This window comes from Camarhynchus parvulus, chromosome 2, assembly GCF_901933205.1.
Source record: "Camarhynchus parvulus chromosome 2, STF_HiC, whole genome shotgun sequence".
NCBI classification, from domain to species: domain Eukaryota; kingdom Metazoa; phylum Chordata; class Aves; order Passeriformes; family Thraupidae; genus Camarhynchus; species Camarhynchus parvulus.
The window spans coordinates 118,523,395-118,550,960 of NC_044572.1; the positions used below are offsets into that span (position 1 = coordinate 118,523,395).

A 27,566-nucleotide genomic window follows, 5' to 3' on the forward strand; every position below is an offset into this window, starting at 1 on the left:
CACAAAGAAATTCTTATATCAGATAATTAAGCAAATCAGGTTTTATCAGCTTCATAAGTTCTTAAACTAATTCTAATATAAGAATCTTCTGGTGATAATAGTATTCCAGAAGCACATATAATTAACTTCATGCATATGGATAGTCCCATGTGAATTGTTTGCATGACCAAAGATAAACACATTAGAACCTAAACTGAAAACAAAGATGTCCTGATATTCTCTCCATGAAGTCAAAGGCATTTATAACCTAAATATATGTTTGGGATTGTCTTTAAACAGAAGTGTCAACAACTGCTTAAACGCAGGAGTAACAGTGATCTTTCTTAAAACTCCCAATTTTTTTTTCCATATGTAAGAAATTTTGATATGGAAAAGTACTTTTATTGAATTTTAGGTCTCAGACAGATGCAGTACACACTACTTGTACTGAACAGAGTCCGAATGTCAGAAGAGATGCAACAGAAGGCACAGCTCTGCTCTTGGCTCCTACTTTCTGGAAATCAGCTCTCTAAAACGCTGCACATCTTCAAGTTCTTTAAGTTTATCGTGGCATGTTGCGTTATTAACACAAGGTAATGTATCCCAAGAAGTTGACTAGGCATGAATTCCCAAACTGTGAGTTTTCAAAAGAGCATGTTTCCTAAAAAATGTTTCCTTTTGTGAATAGTAAGGCAGCTAGACAGAGACACTGACCATTTGTGTTAACACCTACTGAGTAACTCCATGGTCCCTGCTGAATTCTTGGTCTGTCAGTGTCCCAAAGTTTTGATTACTCCAAAGAATAAAACAATGAAATTTCATAGAAGTACTGCTGACTTCCATAAAGAAAATTATTTACTGAATATAACTATTATTAACTAAATTGTAAGCAAGCTGCTACTCCAAATTATTTTAAAAGTTTAACTAATAACTGGTTAGATAATTTCACTGTATTATTTCCCATTCATTCAAACACTGGGAGCTAAATCCACAGTCATGAATTTAACATTCACAGTAAGAGTACTCCTGAACCACTGTGACTTCTCTCTTGAAGCAGGCAGGATTTGGCACTTCTGCACTAATACTCAGTGGTGTTCCTACTAAAACGACACTGAAGCTGTTGGCAATCTTTAAGATACTAAAGCAGTCTCTTGACTCACTGGCATTCTTTCCATAAGGTCATGTCAAATGGGAATATCTGATCTCTGCCTTTTAATTGCTTGGCTTTGGGGGTTTTTTAATGGTTGGCAGTTGAGGTTACATATACACATTTAATTTTCACTAGGGATTATCCCCAGGCATGTGCTTATAGACTCTGTTGACCTCAGCTTTTTAAAACATATTTTCATGTCTTTAGCATTATTTCTAACTACACTAGAGTGGGCAGGATTGTTCACTCACATGTCATCCATCCCCTTTTCTTCAAATATCAAGTTGTGAAAAATGTCAAACTGTGAAAGCTGAGATTTGGCCTTGAAGTGGACCTCAACAGGCAGATCCCAAATAAGAAAATGGGGAAAAAAAAAAAGAGATCAAATTTAAAATCACAGCTGAAAAGGTCCATAGCTTCAAGACCAGCAGAACCTAGCCCAGAAGAGTATTTCAGAGTTTTTGTATTATGATTTATTTTTAATTTGTTTTACATCATGTTCAGGTAGTCCAAGAGTACAAGCCAACAGGAATATTTTACTCAGGTCCTCTCATCTCTCTGAGCTGGGAGAATACACCCACTCCTAGAGGAAAAGCAGGCAAGAGCCCAGTGAAATTTACCAGGCACGGAACCAGATGTTAAGAGTATGCCATCATGAACCATCAGAAGAACCAGGAGTAAGTACCAATTCCTTAGAAAAAAATCTATATAAACTAAATACCCAATGCTTATGGAGGTGGCTTTTATTGTGCACAAACCAGCTAATGGCACACAAATAACCTGTTTTTCAGAGGCAGGTTTGACATGCATTCTTTTATACTTCATCATTATTCAAAGCCAGTTCCTCTGTGCCTAGAAAAGAAAATGTGAGGAAGAAGCAGAAAGAGCCCAAATATCTACTGAAAGGGAAGGTTAGGCGCTGATAGTAAGTACACATATGTGTTTATATATATTCAATTTTGCTTTGTCCCACCAGCAAGACAACAGAACAAAGAAGTAAAGGGGTAAATGACTTCAATCATATTCCCTCAGAATTAATTTCCTTTCAAAAATTGGTTTCTGCCTAGGAGGCATAGGTTAATTATTGAAAATGCTGGTGATCATTTTTCCCTTCACTACCTCTCGCTAATAGACTGCAAAGAAGGGCAAGCCGCACAGCATTTCTTCTTATTTTCTTTGTAAATTGCACTTACATTTTTATCTTTCAACCGAAACAACAGTAATTACACTTCATTACTCATATCTGATGCAAAATCTGCCTGTAAGCAAAAGCCCATTATTCCAGCAATTTGCAGATGACCCTGTGAGTTTTAACATCTATTGTATTGCTAAAAAATTATTTTGCTACATTCAGAAAGGCTGAAAGCTGCAATAGCTTCAATAAAAATATATTAAACAGCAATTGGCAAAGTGAAATGCAGAGCTGTATAGTCATATCTGAAACAATACTGAATATATTATTACAGGTGAAAGAGTCTGAAAAACATTTCCATCCGTGTGTAACAGTTATAAATAGAGGAGATCATTTATTTTAGCTAAAGGACAACACCACTATTTTATGAAAATCTCCAAACCTTCAAAATACAGTCTTTATCTTCATAGGAACAACATTGTTTGGGCACTTTCACAAAGCTGAAATTATGGTGAAATATTTGATTCTGGAAATAAAACTTGAATTTTGGCTTCCGGGTAAGGATCTCTCCTCTGTTTTCCACAGAGGGATCGTAAGACAGACATGAGAGCTCATTCAATCCTATGTTCTGCTTGGGACAAAAGAGTTTCTTGCTGTAGCACCAAACTGAATCTCTTCATCCCAGCTATGGAAAAATACCATCAAGCAGTACCCCAGCAAATCCTTCCCATCCCATAGTTAAGGAGCTAATGGGCGCGCCACCAGGGAGAAACAAATTGTCCTCAAACAACCCTGACACTCCTGACACAGCCCCATGAAACAGGATACAGAAGCACCAAGCTGCTGCTGCAGATGCCTGAAAGGATCCTCCTAAATCTGATAAAGGGACATGAATTCTTAGAGGTATTCAAGAAAATCAGAGAAAATGAAATGGAGATCACAGAGAGTCATGGAAAAAAAGAGGTGAATACTGTTTTGTAAGAAACCAAAAGGCAGGAAATTATTTATATTTTTGTTTTGTACTGAAAATCACCACAGACATCATTTGTTAGCAACAAACTGATTCTATAAATAAATATGATGCTATAAATATATTTCCTTAGACCATTTCAGTCAGGTCCTGAAAGAAACAAATGTATGCCTCACGAGGAAAGGTAGATATTGACATGCAATGCCAGTAATAAAATAAAAATTGCAAAAATATTTTCGTTTGACATTTTAAGTAATGTGTTTTACATGGTTTGCTTACATGGTTTTGTCTCTCAATCAAGCAAAAAGGATTATTTTTTTAAATGCTAATCTGTAGTCCTACATAAAGATCAAAATAATTCACTGTAAGTTAAATATTTCAACATGATCAAAACCAAATAATTTTCTCTGCATAAAACCCCTAAATCACTATATCTCTATAATCAAGATTTAGTTGCATCATAATTTGTCAGAGCAAGACCATCAGAACATTTTTATCAGTGTTATTAAAAGGCATTGCTTAAACACCATGTGTAGCTTTAAAAAATCACTCTAACAAAAGGTTCTCCTATTACAAATGGTAATACCATAGCTACATTTGTCTTTCTTTTTAAGATATAAATTGTCATTGTGATTTACAGCTCCATTTGCAGCTCATTCTCAGTTCCAATAAGATATGTTAATAAAATACAGAAGTATTACTAACTTGCAGTGTTGGCATTTCCAACAGAAAACTATTTATATTACAGGGATCTTTCCAAGATTATTTCAAAACACCATATGGATGACTTACAAAATCTGAAAAATTTCTAATCAGCTAAAGTTACTTTCACTAATTAGGTAATTTAATTATTTAGCTGACATATTTTAGAGAAAAATGCCGATATCCTTTCATTTAATCTGCAAATTTTTTTAAAAAAAGATTGTTCATTCTGGCTTTTTCTTTCTTCTGTGAGTAGAATTAGACATGACAGCTTTGTTTCTCAATTACTTAGATTAACAGATTATTAAGCATATTTTTATTCTTCAACAGTAAAAGATGCTTTCACAGACATAAGAAATGTAGTGGCTAGAGGCTATGTAGAAATTACTTTCTGCCACCTTTAGACACACTCATGGCAGTAACTTTTTTAACAAAATAGTTAACTCCATTATATTCTTGGGGACATGGCAGATTCTCTCTAACTTGAGTGCTTTGTTTTAGGCTATATGGTTTTATATAAATAGAGCTTTGGAAAGGGATAACACTGTAATGAAATCTGACTGAACACAGATGTCAGAGTAAATGAACACAACAGTCCTTTCTGGCCCAATAAAGCATGAAATTATCCCACCAATTCTCTTTTCATCCCTAATACAGTAGATTTTGCAGACCTCATCCTTTGCAAAGAAGGATGCCAGAAGACAAGAAGCCTCTTTACCTTCCTTTCCTGGCTGGGCTGCCTTGAGACATCTCCAAAGGTCTTACCCTGCCAGGGAAGGGCCAGAGCTGGCCTCTGCACTTCGCCATTTCACAGACGCATCAGCTGAGCATTTAGGAGACTGTCCCAGCACGGGTGGTGGCCTCGGCAGTGGCTGCAGCAGCCAGGGAACCTCGAGGTGTCCTGAGCCACCCCTGGGCATCCCTGTGTGCCACGGTGACTCTGGGAGCACCAAAGAGCAAGGACACCCCAGAAAAACTGACCTGGAGCTGGTACTGGACACAGACACTGCTCAGGCAGGCTCAGGAAATAACATACAAAGTACCAATGAAAATCAAACTTATTTCCTGAAGCAGATTTTGCTCACTCAAGCAACTCAGGGACCTTTTCTTTCTAGTATCTTTGTCCATTTGCATCCATTCTCATAGGGAACATGTTTTCAGTTATTTACACTAAGAAGATTTAATTGGAAGATTACACTTATGCACACAATCTGCAAACTATCACAGCTTTCAATCAATTTATCACAAAAAAAGCAATTTGTTGAAACTCTAATCTTATGTTTGCAAAGAAAATTCAATTTGAGCCCTAAATCCCACTGAAAATCACTGAAAGTCAGGTCCCTTGACTTCCTTAGTCTCCTTGGGAAATTTTAATCTCAGTTATTAAATTATTCTGACACAGAGAGAGAGAGATTGACAGGGAGGTCCTCAAGGAACAGTACTGGAGTTGCTTGGAATAACCATGATTGCAAGTGTTACCAGTGGTCTCTGCTGCTGTCAGAGCTTTTCCAAGTCTAATGAAAATTGATCTGGCATCTTCCCATTCTCTGGGAGTTTTCTACAACATGTGACAGAAGAGACACGTCTTCACACACTGTTGGATCCTTAACTACATGTTCAGATTCATACTGATGAATTTGCCAACATAACATAACAGAGCGGAAGCCTACAGCTCATAGACAAAAAATAAAAATGTCCATCACTAAAACTGCAACACCTAGTACCCCTCCAAAGAGCAAATATAAAGCATGTACTACATTTCCACGCTGCATGCTATACCTAACTGCAATTGTCATCCAATGTAGTGATCATTTCAAGAAACTGTACTGTCATGAGATTAATTTATGACAGTGCAGAGTTTCAACAGAGCACTCACAAACTTTTATTAACACATACATCTGAAGGTGCAGTGCAAGCCTTTGCCTCTTGTACAGAGACTGGTTGTCATTCTACAAGAGACACATAATGTGAAAGCTAAAAGAATCAAATGCAACACTAGCAAGAAGATTTTTAAATTTTCAATCAGTTTAAATCATACTTGCTTCTAACAAACTCTGTAAATAGAAACACAATCTACAGTAAAAAATTGCCTAAAGAACAAACATCTCTCTATCACATTGCCTTGAACTAAAACTGTTGTATAAATTATTTATATATGCTAACAGAACATACTTGGATCCATATGATCCCTATCCATACACAGATAATTGTATCTGACACATGCCTATCCCTAATCCACATTGCAAGTCTCTAATAAATTTTTAAAACATCCCAAGTCTACTTCGGCCATTCGTGTTGACACTATATTGAGACCACAATGGCTCAGACAAAACAAAACAAGTTTAAAAAGGGTCTTTGCAGAACTTTTGAGAAACACAGACCTTCATCTCCTGTAACCTCTTACACAGGTGAAGTTCTTCAGCTGCTTTTATCAAGTGTATCATGGCAACGCTCATACACAGAACACAGGACTCAAAACACTGAAAACATGGCACAGTAAATTCAGCTTTGAGATCTCTCATGGTTATTTCTTTTTCCACCAAGCAGCTCACCTGCTGCATGCCCAAGGTCACCACATGTCACACCAGAGTAACATGTCCTTGCCTAGAGGGCAATTCTAACCCCCAAAACTGTATAAACCCTTCTCAAACACATCATGGCTGCTCCATTTGTGCTCCCAAACACCATAGCTACTTTGCTCATCGCTTTGTAAGTGCTTTGTAGAGATTTTCTGAGCCAGAGACATGCTTGCAGAACCAAGGCTCTTGCTGGTTCAAGCGCATTTAAATCACCATCTGCTAACTCATAAAATAAACCACTCAGGCAAATGTTTCTTTCAGAACACACAAATGATAGTAACACAGCATTATGCTTTTCAAACACTAAAACTGTTGGGAAAAGATCAGCAACTGAAAGATCAAAACAGTGCAGTGACAACACCAGCAGAGATGCAGCAGCAGAATCAGACACTTGTTCCTAGCTAACACAGCTGAATAACCAAACTAAAATGTTACTTCTCACTTTCATACCTGTGAAATTGTGTAGGTAGCTCTAACAGCATGCATCTCCTTTTCCAGTGGAGGAACAACCCAGAGGTATTACCCAGGCTTTTCTCTTCAGGATATTTAGCACACAGCTGATGGACACTGCTTTTCCTAGCCATTTTTTATGTCCATTCATTTCTGTTGTACCTTTACAAATGTCCATGGAGAAAATATTTTGACACAGGAGTTTTGTTTGTTTCCATAAAATCACAGAAAATAAGTAATGTTTCAATTATAGAACTGACTCAGAAGATGCACTAAAAAAACTTTGCATAGTTTTAAAAGAAAAGTAAAAAGCTTAGATCACACCATGTTCTCCTTTACATTGAAGTGATACAGAAAAAAACTCCACAGAAATCACTGAAATGTCTTCAGACTGTCACAGGAAGAACAAAATTAGAAAACAGCCTTCTCCTCCTTATTGCCCAGTTTCAGGAATATCCTGAAGACTCTCAGATAGAAAAGAGGAGCACTGACTAGTGAAACAGTAATTAGCTATTTAGCACTTAGCTTTTCAGTAAGCTCACCTGAGTCGTATGTTTTATGTGCTACGTTTACTGTTGCTACTTTATTCCACTCAAAAGAAAAGAAAAAACAGGCAGCTTTCATTTCTCTAGAGATCTTCTTCTAGGGAAAAAAAAACATTTGCAACAATTCTAAATTATTTTAGCTATTACTATTGACTGGTTTGTCTAATTTCCTTTCCAAAGTCCTCCACTGGCATGGCACCATCACACAGCTTCCCAGAGGTCCTCAGGCCAAGGACTTCATCACTCAAATAATACAACTTCAGGTATCTGTGGCCAGGGAGGAGGTAAAGGAAGGCCAAACAATCAAGTCTAAATCTTCAAGAATGGAGCTATTCCCCCTCCTGCACTTATAATAAATAAAATAAAGCCAAGCTAAAAGCACACACACAGGCAGCCCTGTGACAGTGGCGATACTGATCTTTGCAGATCCCCTTATTTCTGAGGGGAAGGAAAAGCCAGGCTTGAAAACAAGCCCTTCCCCACTGGTGGGGTTCCACACCGGTTTCCCTTAGCACTGATATGTGGTGGTATCCTGCCTTGTGGCTTCACAGAGCTTTTTCAGCTAACATTTCTGCAGGATCACCTACTTCCATTCTATTTCTAAAAAACAGAATGCATTACTCTGTCTTCCTATTCTATTCATCTCTAAATGAAAATTCTTTGACCTTTCATTTTAAGAATAATGTATTTGGAATCAGAATAAATACCTTATTTGATTGTAACATCCATCTCCCTGTGTGCTACTCAGTGAAAGAACACCACTTAATCTCAAAGGTTATTCTACACTATTTTTTTAGATCAGATTCATCATTGCAGTATCAAAAAGCAGATTACAAACACTTTAGCATGAATATAAATTCTCCTGGTTTTAAGAAAAGAAAATGAAATGTTTGAGGCAAGGGAGAACAAGGTACATTTGGCAGCATCCTGGGGAAATGTCTGCTTGTCTGTTCAAAATGCAGGGAGAGAAACTCCTACTGCAAAGGAAATAAAAGGAGCATGTCTATTATCAGGGGAGACCATCCCTATTATATTTTCTTCATTTATCACTTTATCATTCATTTTCAATACTTAACACTGTATAAGACCAAATGGCTTTTATATTTGGCTTCTATTCTACACAATCACTTCATTTATGAATAATGTATAACAATTCATTACAACATAACCCTGAAAATTTGTATTTACAAGTGTGTAAGAAGCTTATCAATGCATAATGTAACTGTTAGCTACAGTGTGGGAGTTTCAAACATAAGTCACAATAATAAAGAGGAAAAAACCTCTAGAGAAAATATTCCACTGAAAAATGTGCAATAAGGAAGTCATCAAATATGACATTGAAGAAAAAGCCTCTCTTCCAAAATACTAAAAATACATGAGCTATTTGGCTAAACACCTCTGTGACGCCTTTCAAAAAAGTGTCTGACTAAAGGAATTAAAGTTCCAGGCAGTTGTTAAAAACCCAGATGTTTATGGCAGCTGCATTTTCTGTGGCTCAGATGCTGGGTGGGATTTGACCCCCATGTGTACAGGCTGCTGCCCCGGGTGGTTCCAAGAGCCTCTGCTCCCTGGCTGCCCTGGCTGTCCCGCTCCATCCCAGGAAAGCCGGACACACAGACGAGCTGCAGACCTGGCACAAACCTGCCCTGGCAGCCATGCCAGAGCAGCTGGAGGTGTGCTCGGTGCCAGTCACAAAACCCTCGAAGCCAGCCCCAGGGAAGGGCAGCAGCAGGCATCCACAGCACAGGGAGTGGAGCAGGGTGGTCAGAGATCCCCCTCCAGGCAGCACAGCACACCAAAACACATCTGCTGATGATGAAAGCTAAGGGACAGCCCTCAGGGAAAACAGCCTCCAGATCCAATTCAAGTTAACACTAAACTAGCACTGCAATGCTCAGCTAAGGCTGGACTCAATGATCTTAAAGGTCTTTCTTTTCCAAGGGAAATGATTCCATGATTCTATGTACCATGTAAGCTATTACCTCAGCAGTAACAGTGTTCAGCTGGAGAGCCCCAGAAGACTAAGGAGACAAAAAGCCAAGCACTTAAAATTCCATCAAAATGGGGAAATCCAAGCATTTCTGTTCAGCTTTCTTCTTGTAACATAAATAATTATCAAAGGCTGTGACCCTCATCCAGTACTTTTCATTTATTCCTTGGAGATAGCATAGATTAATTACCTTGTTACGCAAGTCTTGGGTGATACGATAATGTGCAATAAGAATACTTTAATTGCACAAAAACTGCACTAACAGGCAATTAGTGTGATAAAACACTGTATTAACTGCAATGTGATATGGAAGTTTGCTCCCAAAATGGAATAATAAAGCTGTTTCTACAGATAACCGTTAACAGAAGAGGTGACACAGGGATATTTAAACATAGGCAACATCTAACCAAAACTAAATTTTGTAGATTACAACTCAAACTGGATTATATTGGTACTCCTGCACAAAGAATAAATCATCATAGAGATCATCCTTTTATTAACATACACTGCTGAAACCCCTCAGGGAAACATTTATAAACACAAAAACATGTAAGCCTGAAGCCACAGAGCTGGTATTCTCATGAGGAGCAAATGGAAAAAGCAATCCTTTCCAGCATACTGGAGTCTAGGCATGTCTTGAATGAGGTACTAGAATAAAACAGGAGCAAGGGTTACACAGAGAAGTGACCTTCAACTAAATGGGATTTTACTTTTATTTTCCACCTAAGAATGAAAGGAAGTCAAAATGAATAAAAATTGAGAATTAAATAGCAGATTGCATCTCAAAATGTCTAGCTATGCAAATAAGTATATATTGGTGGCTAAACACTTTTCCATCAAAAGTAGTTTTGCCATCAAACTCAGATTAATAAAAACGATACCTGCCCAAAACTGTTTTCACAATGGAAAAAAAAAAAAAGGTTTATTTCTCCCTAATTGGTTTGGTGACTTGAAAACTGTTTAATAGATGACACGTCTTTCCCATTATTTCAGATTACTTAAAACAAATGTAGTACAAAAATCCCAAAAGGCCTTGTTATCTGTTTAAAAATGAAAAAGCTTTACAGATCAGACCCTGCTCCCACTCAGTATCAGGTGTACCTCATTACCTTCAGGGGGAATGTGTCACAGTTAGTCATGATTTATTCACTTTTCTGGAAAGCTTTACTAAATCTAATGTTCATTAGATAGCAGGTTTGAGAAGCACAAGAGCAAGGCAGCAGTAAGCTGCTGGTCCTTGTAAGCACAAAGGCATTAGTATTAATTAAACGCCTCCAGACCTCCCTTTCTGCTCTGACTGTGCTTGCTGTCGAGCTAATTGCTTCTCTCCTCCAGCACAACTTATCGTGTCTGCCCTGCTGCAGAGCAGCCAACTTCATGTCTTCTAAATGGGATGAACAGCCTGCAGACAGTAACTCCTGATTGCTTCAGATCTTTTCAGGGTTCCTTGTAAGACAATGGAAATGTTTTATGCAGACAAAATGATCTTCAAATTTTTCTTCATCTGAAGTTTTCACATTAGGAAATGAGTTGAATTATAAAACTCAAAATCTCTGTGGCCTTTTTAAAGTAAGAGCATCAATTAGAGAGATGAATAGGAAAGTCTTGATAGCAGCTGACATCACTATTGTAAAACATAACATTTGCAGGACTTAGAAGAAGAACTTACTTAATATAAAGATTGAGAAGTAGTAAAGAATCTAGGAGATATGAATAACAATTATGTTTATAAAAAAATCTCAGAACTGATGGCACTGACTTGTGCTCTATTATTACTTACTTGACAATCCTACGTAAGAGGATTAATGTCTATTTTGGCACAATGTATAACAAGAGTACACAGCACATCACCAAGGGGTTATATCACACCCACACATATTCTTCATGTCAATTCTCCTACATCAGAAAGCCACCAGCTGTCAGTTCCCTGAGCTCCACACCATTTTGTTACTCAAGAAAATTAGGGGAAAAAAAGAATTCTTTTTAACAGGAGTGCAACACAGACTAAAATAAGAGTAGAATTCTTGTATAGTTCTTTGGCCTTCTGCATATAAAAATAACCATGCTGCTCCTCACGCTCTCTATCCTGATTCAACAGAAAAGCAGCAGGCAGCAGTCCTAAGAGCATCCAGCAGCTCCCTGACACAATCACAAGGGTTACATCAACCCTTCTTTTCTAATGCTACGCTACTAGTTCTCTCAGTATCTTCAAAAACGCCATGAAAACTGTGTCAAATCCAGGACTAGAAGAGTTGCTTAGCCCTGCAGTTGTATTTTGGAGAGATCCTAATGCTCAGACCACACAATAATTAATCTGAGCATCCTATTAAACTACACAAAGGAAATGTACTACATTCCTGATATACTGCACCATTTTTTCCTGTCAGGCACAATCCAAACAAAAACCAGCTGGCTCATAGTGTAGGATGCCCACCTGACAATATAAACCTTATGGCTATCAAACCCCTCTACCACAGCCACTCATCAGTCCTCTCACTGCCTCTACCAGTTACATCTACTCTTCCTGGAAGAACATGGTCAACTTTGGCCCAGCAGTTAGTAAAGATTTCAGTATGCCAACTTGAACAAACCATGGGAAGTTATTTCTCACATATCCTGAAACTGCAACACATGACAGATCCCCTCCTCAGTCTCTGTAATACGCAAGATATTTATAAACACACAATATAAATCTGAGAATAAAAACATAGTGTTTTCTTGAAAGCGTGGCACTGCACCAGACACATGGTAAGCTCTTCTTTCAGTAGGATTTAAATTTGGAGTGTGGGGATGCAGGGGATGATGAAGAGGGGAATAAGCATGAAAGGAAGTTAATTATAGATCTATCTGATGATACAGATACTCTTTCACCTTATCCAAATACTTAAAATTTATTATTAGTTATAGAAAGGAGTAATAGCTGCTCTAATGACAGTGTAGGAACTCTTAAAATTATGTTAGTTCATACATTACTCCATTTTTCTAGGGTTAATTGAATCTCTTATAGAAGATGACAAGGCATATATATACCCAAGGCTTCTGACTCACCACGCTTAAAAGCTCTTTTCAAGTTCTTTCCCATTAGCTGGCCTGGCCAATATTAGTCCATCAGTTTTACCTCATTTCTCATAGAAGGCTGATCTTCTTTTAATTATCACAAATGCATGGGGGCAGTAGTCTTAACCACTCTTTTTATTTTGCTTTTCAAGGCCACATGCATCCCTGTTGTTGTCTGTGTCCTTGCTTCTGAGTGTCCAAAGCTAGTGCAATTAACCACAAACTCAGTAAGAACAATAAATGACCCCATCTAAGCAAAAATCAATTGCTAACAAACATCAAGACAAGAAGCAAAAGCTTATGAGGAGAACTTCTCCACAGGCTGAGTCATAGAGGTACTCCTAAATGCAGAGGACACTCTGAGTAGTGCTCATCTTCCTCCTCCCAGAGGTTCTGGGGAAGCCATGGATAGGAATAAACACATGGATACTTTTGCCTACTTTGCTTCTGCAATCAAAGAAATTCATACCAGCCAGCTCCATCCTCACCATCATAATCACAATATCATTAAACCGTTCAGTCACTGAGGTCAATGACTACACATCACTTCTATGTATCAAAATAGTGCAATAGCTACTTAGGAACTATAATTTAGAATGCAGCTCTTCATTCAAGCATCAATTCAGTCCTCAGCTATGCTTTTGAAAAATTATTTACAGTATGGCATTTTATTATGACAATATAGTGCTGAGTTCAGTGTCTTTTTACTCTCATTGTGTAACAGGACTAATATTCCTCCAGAAACACAATGCAGGTGTGGTAACAAACTAACAGTTATTTGTTTTAGATAACCCCAAAATCCCACTTCTTTCCCTAGGGCATGCTATTAGCAGAAGAAACAGTTTTTTAGAATTCTTATTTAGGCCAATTATATAACTTACCAGATAAATGCCTACATTGATGTGCATCAGCACTACTATACTGCAGACTCAAAAAGCTCATGTGCTATTTTCTCCTGTGACTATAAAAATTCCCTAGGGACACCTTCACTATTTCTGTCACTAGACAGCTGTATTAAATCAAGTTGATATACACTGCCCATCATATTTACAACAATTACAGACTCTATTATTATGTAACAATTTTTTTACATTTTTTAAACAGGACTATTACTGAAGCTATTTGCATCCTAGAAGGTTACACTCATCATTACATCTTTTTCCCCTCACTGGGATGAATTAACAAGCAGAAACATAAATTTAGATTAAAAACTCACAAAATGAAGTATTTTGCTACTACTTTTAAACTCCAGCTACTGAAATGGCAGGCACCAATGAATAGCATGGAGAGGCACTTTGGACAGAAGTGGAAAATGCTGTTCAGTGAGGAAGAAAAGCATGGCAGAAGCAAAGCTTCTCTGCACTCTCTGCATTGCCAAAACTCCGCAGCCTTGTTAGGGACTTTCCTGTACTCCACAGACACTTACAGAAGCATCTTCAGCCCTTCCTATGGGCTTCAGCTACTGTCCCTGGCAGGTGCCTCCTGACCAGAGTCCATTCTGGCTTGCAGCACACGAAAGAGGCGCTAACATCCCATGCTGCCGACACTTAACCTCCTCTTCTTCTTCACTTTTCCTGGGGCTTTTTCAGCTGAAAGTTCCCACCTAACCAGCATACACAGGTCATTCTGCTCATGAATTTCACATGGATTTGACCTCTGAGCCTATGAGCTGATTCCTTTGGAACCTTTGATGGAAAAGATAGTGTTTTCAGTTGTTGTACAAAGCAAAATCTACTCAGTTAACAGCTCAGCTGAATACAGCAATTTCTCTTCAAGTACAGGGAGAGCTTAACACACAGCAATGTCAGATAACATCTTCCAGAATATTTCCTTTAGATATTTGTAGATGTAAGTGAGGCTTGCTTGACACATTCTGTTTAAGTAATCACAGGTTAGCAGCCACCACAGCAGAGCTCACAGCTATTTCCCTGTCTACTTTGGATTATCTACAGAAATGCATTACTTGAAATGACTTCTGGGGGCCGTGTATTCAGATTTTAATCTTATCAGAGAATGAAAAAAGGAGAAGCAGGAACCAAGATGCGATTGAAACCACTTCAGAAGCACACCAGCATCTTTCAGTGCCTACATAACACCTGAAGTCAACACCTGTGAAGAAACCCAGGACAAACAGTGAAGTACAACTCAAGTATAAAATAGCAAATCACAAGGTATCAGAAGATATACTCAGCTAATATATGCATTAGCTGAAATATTCTGATTCTAGAGGATAGCCTAATTAATACAGAAAGAAAATGGCATTATCACAGGGGAACCCTGCCAGGATTTCATTTTTGTCACTTCAAAGAAGTCGACTGAAAACAGGTAAATATGGAAAGGTGCCGCTAATTTAGAAAAGCTTGCTAAATTCAAAAAACTGAAGAGCTGGTAGCTGATCTCAGAGCAGCTGGATTTTAAGAAAATCACTGCTGAGACATTCTTGAGGATTTCATTCAAATCCAGTAAACATCAAAGATAAAAGGTGCAGAAGGCAACCACCAGATTGAGGTCCTACTGTGCATGGGGGCAATGTAAACAAAGTGTTAACGTCAATATAAGCAAGGAATTAAGTGGAAGCACTAAAAAAATATCCTGGCAAGCTGATGAAAAGGAAGCAAGCTGCTGAAAAGAAACCTGTACTAAAAATGGAGAAAAGAATCAAAGATGAACAGCACATGAGCATACAATTAGTGGACATGCAGTACTGCTCCGCAAGCACTTCATGTGACACAATTCATCTACCTGCTTGTTCAAATTACAAGGAAAAATGAACCTAGTTTTTTTTTCTGACTGGATCTCCTTCAAACTCACCACAAAACGTAATTTATACCAGAGCATGATGTTTTTCGCTGGTGTAAATTTGTGTTTGCTGCCAAGTAAGCCGTTTACTTACATGAGAGTTAATATTTTCTGATTAGATTATCGGGTCTAATGGCAGCATAAAATAACACTTGAATTTCTGTGTCTGCACTTCCTGATTTCTCAGGTAAGAACAAATTCCTTGTGGCAGAAAAGAGCAGTGAAAGCCCCAGGTTCCTTAGCTCTCTCCTTAATGCTGGCAATGTCTAAATTTCTGGCCTTGTGACAGCACAACAGATGCCCAAACTGTTCAGCAGCAGAGCAGGACAGAGCCCATACATCTCCACACTGCTGAGCAGTGATATATTTGTTCCCATCACAGGAGATGTCCTATTTTTTTCTGGGCACTTGAAAGGAGTTGGAGTGACTGACTGACTCAGGTGAAATCAACCTGCATGTGCACTGCAGAGCTGTCTCTGTCATGAATTTGCTAGCTCCAGCCCATGTGCCCAGATTGTCCAACTGAGCTGAGGTAAAAGGACCGCGGCGCTTGAATAAAAGCATGGACACCAGCAATCACAAAGCCAACAGTTTGCTCCCTCTTCCAACTGTGCCACTTCAAAGCTTTCCCATTACAGCCCTAGTAAGTCCCAGCATCCCTGTAGCTGCTGAGGGGGTTGCAGAGACATCCTTGGACTTGGGAGCTGAAATTCTGACAGCTCTGGTGACAATTCACAGGAAGACAGGTGACCAGCCTGCCCTGCCCTCAGAGTTCATGCGGCACTGCCCCATCATCAGCAGCCAAGTCAGAGCTAGTGCTTACTCTGACCTTTCAGTCAAGAGTAGCAAAAGCTGCCAGAGGGAACCAGCTGAAATATGTGCCATTTTTGCATGGTGGCTTCCCAGCTGTTTTCAAAATAAATAGGAAAGGCATGTAAAAACAACAAAAAAGGAAAACCGAGCTCATTCTTCACAAAAAAAACAAGGGTTTTTAAAGTGCTACCAGGGTAAAACAGACTTCACAGGATTAAAACGAGAGCATGAAAGTTTAATATTAATATTTAGTTAGTTTTCTGTTCTTTTAAAAACTATGGATAAATTCCATTCATCTACTTTAAAAACCTGAATTTTTATATGCTGGCCTTCAGGATGAAACAGAAGGCAGAGACTTATTTATAAAATTGCCTGGATTTCCTGCACAAGCAAGACAGAAACCCATGTGTCTCTGAATGACAGTACAGAGAAATCCAGCCTCCTCTCTTTTGACTGCATAAGCACTTTCACAGCAATTAAGTCCTCCCAGGTGAGGTGGCCACTGAATGAGAGTTCAGGGAAAATGGATGAAACACAAAGCATCTCTAATCCACCAGCAACAGGAGTAGTTACAGTGACCTTTTAGAAAACACTCAGGGTATCCAGCAGACAGCTAAAGTTTCCAGCCCCCAGGTAATCAGACACTAGATCCCAAGCCTTCAGTTCCTGGCAAAAGCTACAAACAAGCTGTTACTTAAAGGCCACTTTCATGTCTAGGTTTCCAAGCTGCTCCAGGACCACGGCAGGTGGAGACACTTGTCTGCACAAACCAGCTTGCAGCAGAGCTTGACAGAGAAGGGAGCTGCTCTCCAAGAAAACACTGTTCCCAAGCTCAAAGGGGTGAAAAGGGCACTGTCAACCTCAGAAACAAAATGCTAACCATTCTGACAAATGCTAAGCAAGGGAAACAACTGGGCCTGGGAATTCAGTGAGTTTCAGAACCCTGGATCCAGCCCAGTTTTTGTCCTTTAATACAGAGAGAAAAAGAGTCAGGGAAGCATGTGCCTAAGTCTCTTCTTGCTCCTAAGAAGCACAAAGTGCATTCTGCCAGTTACTGGAAGTGATGTATTTGTCAATACAGCTGCTTGTGAACAATGCCATAGCTCATGGCAAGGACACAACTGGAGAGATGCAGAAAGCATCCCTAAGGGACACGGCACTGGCAGAGCAAGTGAAGATACATCACTCACGACATTAAATCCTGCAGGCAGAAAACTTCAGAGCAAAGGCTGCCCCCACTCTTTACTGAACTCACTGTTATGTACACATTGCTTAAAAGGACAAAAAAAAACTCAGCTTCAATAAATGCTTAAGAAAATGATATCTAGGATTACAGCATGAAAAAGAGGTATCAGTCCACCTATGGAATAGGAAACTAAAGTGAAGAAGTAAAATCTATCTTTCTATTTCCTCAGTTATAGGAAAGGACAATAAAACTGCACAGTGCTACTGTAAGCAATTATTGGGAACTGTGCCAGCTGCCTGATCAGCATTTTAACAAAAAAGGGATGCTACAGAGTGCCAGAGAAGCACAATACTGCACCCTTTGAGTGTTAAATCACCTGTGGGAGAAAGCAGTATAATCCATACACACAAAAAGAGCTGCAGTCACTTCACCTGCATCCCAAGATGCGCCCTACCCCCAGCCAAGAGCACAGTGAGCTCAGCCTTCTGCTAGTGCTGCCCAGCTGAGCGTGCAAATAAAACAAGTGTGAGTTTCACACACACATCTCATGAAATCACAGGATACACTGAGTTGGAAGGGACCCACAAGGGCTGTCAAGTCCAACTTGTAGCCCGGCACAGGATCATCCCCAAAAGTGACACCATGTGGCTGAGAGCACAGTCCGAACACTTGCTGAACTCTGCCAGGCTGGGGCTGTGACCACTTCCCTGGGGAGCCCATTCCAGTGCCCAACCACCCTCTGGGTGAAGAGCTTGCTTTTTAATATCCAACCTAAACATCCTCCAACACATTATTGGGCCATTTCCTTGGGTCCTGTCACAGGTCACCATAGAGGAGAGATCAGTGCCTGCCCCTCCTCATCCCCTCACAAGAAAGTTGTGGCCTGCAATGATGTCTCCCCCTCAGCCTCCTCTTCTCCAGTCTTAACAGACCAAGAGATCTCAGCCACTTCTCATACAGCTTCCCCTCAAGGCCCTTCACCATTTTTATTGCCCTCCTTTGGATGCTCTCTAATGGTTTTATGTCTTTTTTATACTGTGGACACAGTGTCCCAGGTGAGGCTGTCCCACTGCAGAGCAGAGGGGGACAATCCCCTCCCTTGCCTGGCTGTGCCTGATGCACACCAGGTTTGCACAAAAACAGACTGCTGATGGATCAAGTCTTAGTGCTTGCCTCTGCATAAAACAAGATGTGGCCTTCTCTCAGATAAAGTAAAATCATGTATTTGAGAAATAAGTTCTGCACACTTCCCCTTTACAAGTAAAATAGAGCAAGCAATAAAAAATACTGGTGAACATGCCCTTTTGCCTCAATGTTTGATTAAAAAATCTTCCTTCTCACAGGCATGCTGTAAAAATAAACACACTATTTCTGTAGGGTTTACCAACTAGAGGGATCAATGCTGAGAAAACCCTGTAAGAAATTAGCTTTTTTGGACATCAGGAAGTACAAAGTGTATTCCAAAAGCAAATCAAAAGTGGTCATAAGCTGACTGGTGAGAATAAAATTAAATGCTGGTCAGCTGTTTCCCTACTTCTAGATGGTCCCTTCTGCTCAGCTAGAAAGTTGATACTGTCTCAGAAAACCTCAATGACCTTGTAGCACCCACATAAAGGACCTGATGCCCCCAGTGGGCTCCAGTTCCTGTCCCCCAGGGACACCCATAACCCCAGAAGCAGCCAGACCAAAATGGATCAAAGTGGCACAAAAATCCAGTTCTTCCTGTGCCAATATCCAAGCAATGTCACCTTACAGAGATCTAGCTTGTCTGGCAGCTGGGCTATGCCCTGGGACCCAGCAGGCAGAGGTGGTGGATTTCTGATGGGAAGCTACCCCTCCTGCCCTCTCCTTTCAAGTGGGATGTGGATATAGGGGTAGAATTAATTACAAGTATAATAAATACAACCATCATACATACATATATAAAGACTTTGGGGAAGCCTGTAACAGACATGAAGGGTATGTATACAGAACAGCTACCTGTAAAACACTGGTAAGGAGGTATTTTCCGGACAAAATACAGTCATAGTGAAATGGTTTACCTAATGCTAGAAACAGCAACCCACACAAACAATCCTCATGAAAACAAAGGAGGATTCCAAAATATTTTTGAAACTTGTCTAAATATTTATTTTTTTCCAGGTTATGAAATTACTTTACTTCCCTGGCTTTCAGCCATTATCTGTACCAAGCCCATTTGCACAGGTTTTTCCAATTTTTCAGCCATTATCCCATAAAACCTTTATCTTTGCATTTTGTAATTACAGTTTGTTCCAAAACCTAGGGACAGTCTGCATGAAATTAAACTGAGACACTTTTCTCATATCATATCCTAACCAGCCTACAGTATTCTGGAAACTGAAATAAAACATCCTTAGCACAATGACTAATTTTTTCACTAGTCATTTTGGGAGGGTACTGGTACAAGCCATTCCCGAATGCTAGAATATTATCATTCATGAAATATCTCTGTAAAACCTAATACTGCCTCTCTATGTGTGAATTTTAAGGGTAAATTCATTTTTTATAACAATATCCACTTGCAAAAGAAGAAAAATATTTAAAAGTTTCCAGCCACTATTAAAACTTCTAAATGCCACACTTAATTTTAAAAAATTGCTTTTTAAAATCCTGATATAATACAAGGTAAACTCACATTCAAGACAAACTGTTGGATCCCTACAAAAAAAACCCACAGTGTTTAGAAAAATCACTGTTTTAAGTGCTAGAATTTGACAAGTAGCAGAAACACTATCAGGAATACAAAACAAGACTCAGGAAGTCCAATTCAACTTCAAATTGAATTGCAATTAATTTAATTGGATAAATACTTAAAAGAAGAACCTACACACATCAGGCAGCTGACAACAGACACATCACAATACAGCTGAGCACAGAAGGGAGAGACTTTGGAGAAGATAAAGACCACTTAGTGACTGCCCAGTTTTTACATAGTGTGCAACTTCCCTTTTGGATTATCTGTGATTAAGGGAACCGGTTCTTACATTTCCTAGGCACCTGTTACAATCATGACTTGTTTTCAAGCCTGATGTCACACATTTCTCAAAGTTAGCATCAGGGCATCAAAGTATTGCCAAGTTTAAGGGGTGGGAGAACCCGGAGGTGACACTGCTTCACAAGGAAGAAACATCCCACACAGGAGCTCACACACTGCTATGCGGGCAGCCCAAATACACATCCCTGCTTGGCACCTTTGTCCTACTAAAAACAACAGCACCTTGTAAACTGGCACTGTGCCATTCTGACAGATGGACTCAACTGTAGGCAGCCAAGAGACTATGTATAAGCACCAAATATGTTTTTTGAGAGGAGGACTTCCAGCCAGGAATGTTAAAACAGCTGTCCACATTGAGCTTGCATGCCTACACTTAAGAGGATATGCTATCGCCACTCGAGCCCTGAGCTGGATTAACTTGGAAAATAAATAAGATAGCTTCCACAGCCACATAAGGTGAGTTTTTGCAGAATCAGGATTAGTGATACTCAAGAGGGGCTTTACTGACTGACTATTAGTGGTCACACTTGCAGGGTCAAAAAGCTCATCAGTTCAGAAGCTCAGTGAACCTTTTATCAGGTGCACACTTAAATATATTTATCTTCCTTTGGAAGAAAAACATAGAATGCAATACCAGCATGATTATGAACAAACAGGTAAGTGACCTTCCATTTCATGTTAGAGGATACTTTTTTTATTAATTAGGTGTCCTCACTCAAACACATATCTGTGTGACTGGGACCTGTTTCCCTGGGCTTTCATCTCTTTTTAAAACCTCAACTGCCATGCCCTACTCCAAGACTTTTTGTTAGCCCATGCCTCCACACAGACACACATTTTACATTTTGGCCATCACTTGCATAGTTTTCCCCAGTAATAGAATCACACCAGCTGGAGAAGCAGGCATTGCATAACACAGGACATGAGGTGGCAAGCCTGCAGAGCCATGCCCAGGCCACTTCTATCCCATCCCTGCACCTGGCTGAGCTGTCTGCTGCCCACAAATCCCTCTCCTGAAGGACATTCAACATTCCAAACCATTGAGAAGATCCAACAAAAACATGTTTACTCACATCAATGTGCCAAACAGTGTTCTTTTTCTTTCTCCCCAAAAAACTCGGATTTTACTCCTGCACCTCAAAAAGTCACTGGCCTGTATCTGAAGTGAGGCAAATACTTAAACATTAACAACTTAAAGGTTTCCTCAGAACTCCACACTATTTAAGAAAGATAATACCAAGATTTCCAACTGCAGACAACATTGCTTCTAGCCCTGAGTGGCTTCAGAACTGAATGGAGGTGATAGTACATTTTATTAACCGAACACTTTGTGTTCATTTTAATTCTCCCTGTGGTCACAATCAAATCACAGGTATAAATTTTTCACATACACTGTAGCTGGGTGTACTCATCTTTGTTCTCTTGAATCACTAAAAATGAACTTGGACTCTACAAGGGTCCTCCCACTGTAGATCAAAGCTGCCCTCAGTGTCTGGCAGCCACAGGGTCACATGGAGTCTACCCAGCCTGCTGGTGCCTTTTACCTTTGTTAACTTCGCTGCAATTAAAGTTACCTGAGTCATTTCATGAGTATTTCCTGTGCTAGAGGCGCATCAGTGCTAGGCATCATTTCTCCTGCACAGTGAGGATTTCCCCCCATTGACCTTGCCTTCCCCTTTGTTGAAGAAAGATTTCCGCCTCTCTCACCGTTCACCTCTTTCACCCTTCATTTCTCACCTACAGAATTTCCTTTTCTTTCTTCGTTTTTGAGGACTGTGTGAGATCACCTACTTGCAAAAGTTCCAAACTACAATTTAGTAACCTCAGTAACGAGATGCTTTGTTCTTTCATGCTGCCAATAAAGTCAATGCTAGGTTAATCTTAATTTCCATACCACTTAACCTTTCTCAGACAAGAGAAGAGAGGGAAAAAACACATTGTCAAATACTTCATCATGCAGATTAGCAATGCAGTGAATACCTCTCCCTCCTTCCAAAAACCTGCAGCGCCCCAGGCTTTTTCAAGACACTGCACACAGACTGTGCATGGCTTTAAAACGGTTCAGGGAACAGTCATATTGCCAAAGAACAGGTCAAAAGGAATAAAAACACTGATCCAGATCGCTACTTCTGTTCAGTAAAGTACTTACACACACACACACTCTGCAAGAATATAACTTCCATAAATGTGTGTTTTACACGCAATTATTATCTCCATGGCTATCATAAAGCCAAAGAAAACTAACTGCAAATGGTAATGCTGAGTATCCAAAACTCCTTCACAGCTCTCTCAGCCCCCTAAGTGCCTCTCCTTATTTGAAAAGAATGTGAAGGGTACACGAGGTTCATTTCTTATAGAAGCATCTAAGGTGCTAATGCAAAGTCAGGAAGCAGTTAATCTTCTTGCACATTACACAAACTATCACGATCAAACTCCAGTAAAGTTTAGTACCCAGTTATCTGAGATACCCTTTCTTCCCACCATTGCACAATTAATCAAGAAGACTTGTCTGTACCTGCTGAAAAACACATGCCAGATTGGACACAACTTATTTCGTTGTGCTCCCTGAGCTGCCCTGACCAAGCTCAACCCTGAAGGTTTTACATGCTGGTTTATCAGTGAGTCTTCAACTCTGAGATGCCAGATGATGTACCAATGACAGTAAAAATTCATTGCTAGTTCAAGCAAATGAATGCTGGAAAAGTAAAACAAAGCATGCCAAAACTCTCTCAAAGTGCTTATTCAGCATTAACATTATAGAGACTTTAGGCTAAAGGTACAGCAACCAGAATTTAGAAATGCAAAGCTTCTGTGTTAGCAAAAAGAAACTTGAAAGGACAGGGCAAATTTTAACACTGCTTTCTGAAAAAGCCACCAGCCACCACTGCCAAGTGCTGAAAGGCCTTAGAGAAGACAACTTTCTCTGCTGTTCTATTACCCATGCAGGAGGGTGTGAGCACAACTGCTTGTAGGCACACTGTGTTAGCTTCACCCGTTACTGCTGTTCACCATGCTACAAAACATTTTAAAACAGGACAGCATGGTAATTTTACTTCAAAAGGTTATTTGAATAAGAAAACAGCACAGATGTTATTCAGCAGGACTAAGGCAGAAGTACCTGTAACTGGCCCCTCAGAGAGATCTGGGGTTCAGCAAAGTACCCAGGTACTTAAGTTGCCTTACCTAGGTAAAGCGAGGCGTTTTCTTTCTTGACATTGTCATCTAAGTAGGTTGGTCCCAAGGTATAGATGGGTGTCGAGCCCATGCCAATGAGGATTTGGGCACAAATGAATAAAGCTACATAGAGAGAGTGGTCGTTTCCACCGGTGTCCTTGACGCAGGCCGACGAGTCCCACTGCTCTTTGGCAGTGCCATTGCCGGCCACGCACAAGCCCTCGTTACTGACGGAGGAGTTCAGTTCCTGGATCTGGTACGGCGGAGAGATGAAGTGAGGTAAGGAGAAGAGCGCAGCGCCCAGGGCGATGAAAAGCCCCCCTATGGCCAGCCAGAGCGGCCTCCGCCCGCGACCCCCGAAGTAGCTGATGAAGACCACCACCACCAGGCTCCCGATGTCGAAGCAGCTGACCAGCAGCCCCGACTCCGAGCTCTTGAGGCTGTATCTCCGCTCGATGGTGGTGATGACGCTGCTCAAGTAGCCGGAGACCATGAGGGACTGGATGAAGGTCAGGAAGCACATGCACACCAGGAAGAAGCGCGAGTCCGCCAGCACTGCCCGCAGGCACGCTCTGCCCGGGGGGCCCGCCAGCAGCAGCGCCGGCGGCGGCGGCGGCAGCAGCAGCGGAGGGCCCAGGGATACCCCTCGGCCGGGCGCCGCCGGCTGGCTGCCCTCCGTCTTCCAGGGGAAGCTCCCGCTGCCGCTGGCGGCGGCGGGGAGCCGGCCAGCCTCGGCGACGGCGGCGGCGCCCTCGCCCCGCTCGGCCTCGGGAGCGGGTCCCGCGGCGGGGCTCGGCGGGCCACCGCCGCCCCCCGGCCGCCAGGGGGAGCCGAGCGCGGGCAGACTGCGGCACCGCGGCGCCTCCGCCCGGCCCCCGCCGCCGCCGCCGGCCGCTCCGCCCCGGGGAGCCGCTGCTCCGGGGTCCCCGCCGAGGCCATGCTGGGTCCGGCGGCGGCCTCACAGGAGCCCGGCCGGGTCCATCGCTGCCGTGCGTCGAGTCCGCTGAGGGGCCCGGCTAGAGCGCAGCATAGCGAGGAGGGGAGGAGGGAGGGAGGGGGTGGCCCTAGCCGCGGCCGCCGGCCCCGCCGCACGTGTCAGCCAAACTCCTTTGTGGCTCCATCCACCCTCAGTCTCGCTCGAGGGGCCGCCCGCCCGCCGGGGCGCCCGCGCTGCCGGCGGCTCCCGCTCCCCGTCGCCGCATGCCCGCGGCGCCGCGCTCAGCAGCCGCCCGCCGGGGCCCCGCGGACAGCCTGCCCGCCGCGGGGCAGCGCCGCCCGCTCCGCCGCCCGCATCCTCCTCTCTCCTCGCCGCCGACGCCGGTGACGGAGCTCCGGGGGGTTGCTGCCGACCTGCGGGGCGGAGAGCAAGCGCGGCAGGTCAGCGGCGCCGGCCACAGCGACCCCGTCCCTCCCCGCTGCCCCGGCCTCTGCCCGCCCGACCCCGCGGTCTGCGCTGAGCTCCGGGGAGCGCCTCCGTCCCCGTCCCCGCGGAGGCTGGATCACGGCAGCGCCCCAGGGACCGCGCGTCCTTGGGGACGGCACATGGATTTACATAAGAGCTGGAGCGGCCTCGGCCAGAGCGCGACCCTTTTATTTGGCGCCGGATGCGACAGCCAAAGGTCGCCGTGCCAAGCCTTTTATTTTCTAGCCTAAAAATAAATGTGCTGAAATAAATACTCCGCTACAACTCGGCGGCCCGGGGAGCGGCGGCAAGCTGAGGGAAGGGGAACAAAGCAGAAGCCGGGCAGCGGCGGCGGCGGGCACCCCGGGACCCGGCAACCCGGGGCCGACCTCGCCGCCCCAGCTCGCTCGGGTGCTCCCCGGGACCGCCGGGTGCAGAGCGGTGCCCAGCCATCCCTACCCCGGCAGCGGAACACGCCTTTTGCCTCCTTTGTCCCCTTTTGTCTCCCCGCCGCCTCCTGCTCGCTGCGGCCCCGCGGAGGGGTGGGCGGGGGAGGCAACGGCACCCGGGCAACCGCGCCCCGGCGGCGGATCTCCCCCACCCCCAGGGGCTGCCCAGCGGGCAGGGCGGCGGAGCCGGCGGGGCGCAGCGGGCTCGCCTCCCGGCCGCTGCGAAGAAAAGCGACGGGACTACTCACCGAGCGTGCGGCGCCGGGGGCGGCCGGCCCGGGCCCTGCGCCCCCGCCCCGCCTGTCACCCAACGCCGGGTCCCCCTCGGCCGCCTCCGCCTTCCCGGGCGCCGGAGCGCAGGCGCGCCCGCCGCAGCTGCCGGGCCGGGCGATGCCGCCGGGCGCTCGCGTGCCCTCCGACCTGCCCTACCGGCCCGCGGATACCCGGCTACACCCCCTGCCAGAGAGGCCCGGGCCCCCGCGGGACGGTGAGCCCGGCGGCGGGGCACGCCGTGGGGGCTGCCCGGTCGGTGCCCTTGCTCACCCTGGAACTGCTCAGGGCTGCCACTCGGCGCTCGTGGCTGAGAAAGTCCGCGGAGCGCCACGGTTGGCAGCCCCGGGCGGCGTTTAGGATGCTTAGGATGGTGTTGCATCGCCTTGTGTAAATGGCGAAAATACTTTTAAAAAGGGACCTCAATTACATCGTCTGCTAAAAAGTGAGAAGAACCAAAGGATGATTTAAAAAATTTTTGTCTTAAGGAAAATAGATCACCTGATGATCCTTTCTGTCCAGGAACTTATCTGCAATGCAAACCATCTCCAAAACTGGGAGCGCATGCGAAATACAGGACAAGTAGTTCAGGGTTAAGATCTCATAGAGTTTTCTCCTAATGCCCTTTTTTAGGTTTGTGTAGTGTCTTGAATTGCACTGGTTTGTTTTGCCCTCAAGTCCCTCTATTTAAAGCCCTAGTAGCAGAATAAGGCTAAACAGTCCTGCAAATTATTTGTTGTGGCATGATAGAGTGTGAACTATTGAGGTATTTGTTTTTTCCATAAAATAATGCAAAAGAATACACCAAAGAAACATAATATTGTACACATTTCTGAATAGTTAGTGCTCTTCTGGCAGGATGGAAGATTTACCATTGATTTGTTTCTCCTCCTTTTAAAAAATATTTAAGACTGACTCGCCACTTTTTTTTTTTTTTTTTTTACTTATTTATAATCTGGATCAATAAGATCGTTCCATATCATATTCATGAAAGAGACCATCTTCAAGTTTTATGAAGCTGTTATCCAGAGGTATTTGATACCTCTTTGTTCTCACACTCCAACTGCTCAAACTCAACACAGCCAAAACAATATCTTTTTTTAGTTTGGTTGGTTTTCAATCACATTTTTGCTGTTGAGAAGGTATCCCAAGTTAAGTGCTTGTTCAGGCCTTAGATTTATTATTACCTTAGGATTAGGATTCTTTAAAAACTCATTCTAATGATTCATTCTTGCTACATAAGGTCCTTAGGACAATTTGTTTTATTTCATTATCCCACAGCTAGTTGTTGTCACTGCAGCTCCTCTCTCCTGCCTCTTCCACCGTCAGCTTCCCATGGCCACAGCTTCTGTCACTGCAGCTCTGGCACTCACTTCAGTGCCCAGTAAGCTGAATAAACTCACTGAGGCAGCAGAAAACCAATCCAAGGGGGAAAAAAAGTGTTTTGCTGGTTTTATGAGCTGAATCATTTCACCAAGGATGGGAGCAGAAGAACTTGAAAAAAAGTATAAATGGGAAAAAAGAGGTCCAAGAGGACAGAGGAAAGAGGATAACCCATTTCAACAAGAACAAGGTTTTAATTCAACTCCATCTTCTAACCCTGAGGACATACATGTAATTCACCTGTTAGGCAGTCTCCCTTCAGTCACTCCTTTGCACTTGAGCTAGTACATGAACCACTAACTGCAGTTTGTGAGTCTAATGGATCATATATATGGCACCTCAGTGCTCGCTTCTGTCCTTGGTTCACAGCAACCCCATGCAGCACCACAGGCTTGGGAAAGAGTGCCTGGAAAGCTGCCTGGAAGAAAAAGACCTGGGGGTGCTGGTCAACAGCCCATTGAACATGGGCCAGTGTATGCCCAGGTGGCCAAGAAGGCCAATGGCACCTGGCTTGTGTCAG

At 42.7% G+C, this 27,566-nt stretch overlaps 1 protein-coding gene across 1 annotated transcript in view; it reads right to left on the reverse strand.

Moving 5' to 3' along the window:
- SLCO5A1 (solute carrier organic anion transporter family member 5A1) overlaps positions 1-24,744 on the reverse strand; it is a 68,548-nt gene extending 43,804 nt beyond the window's left edge. Inside the window, exons 1-2 of the mRNA XM_030964411.1 lie at positions 24,700-24,744; positions 23,552-24,482 (exon numbers count right to left, since the gene is read on the reverse strand). Coding sequence (XP_030820271.1) covers positions 23,552-24,482; positions 24,700-24,744 — 976 coding nt within the window. The remainder of the gene's footprint in view (positions 1-23,551; positions 24,483-24,699) is intronic.
- Positions 24,745-27,566: the final 2,822 nt, after the last annotated feature.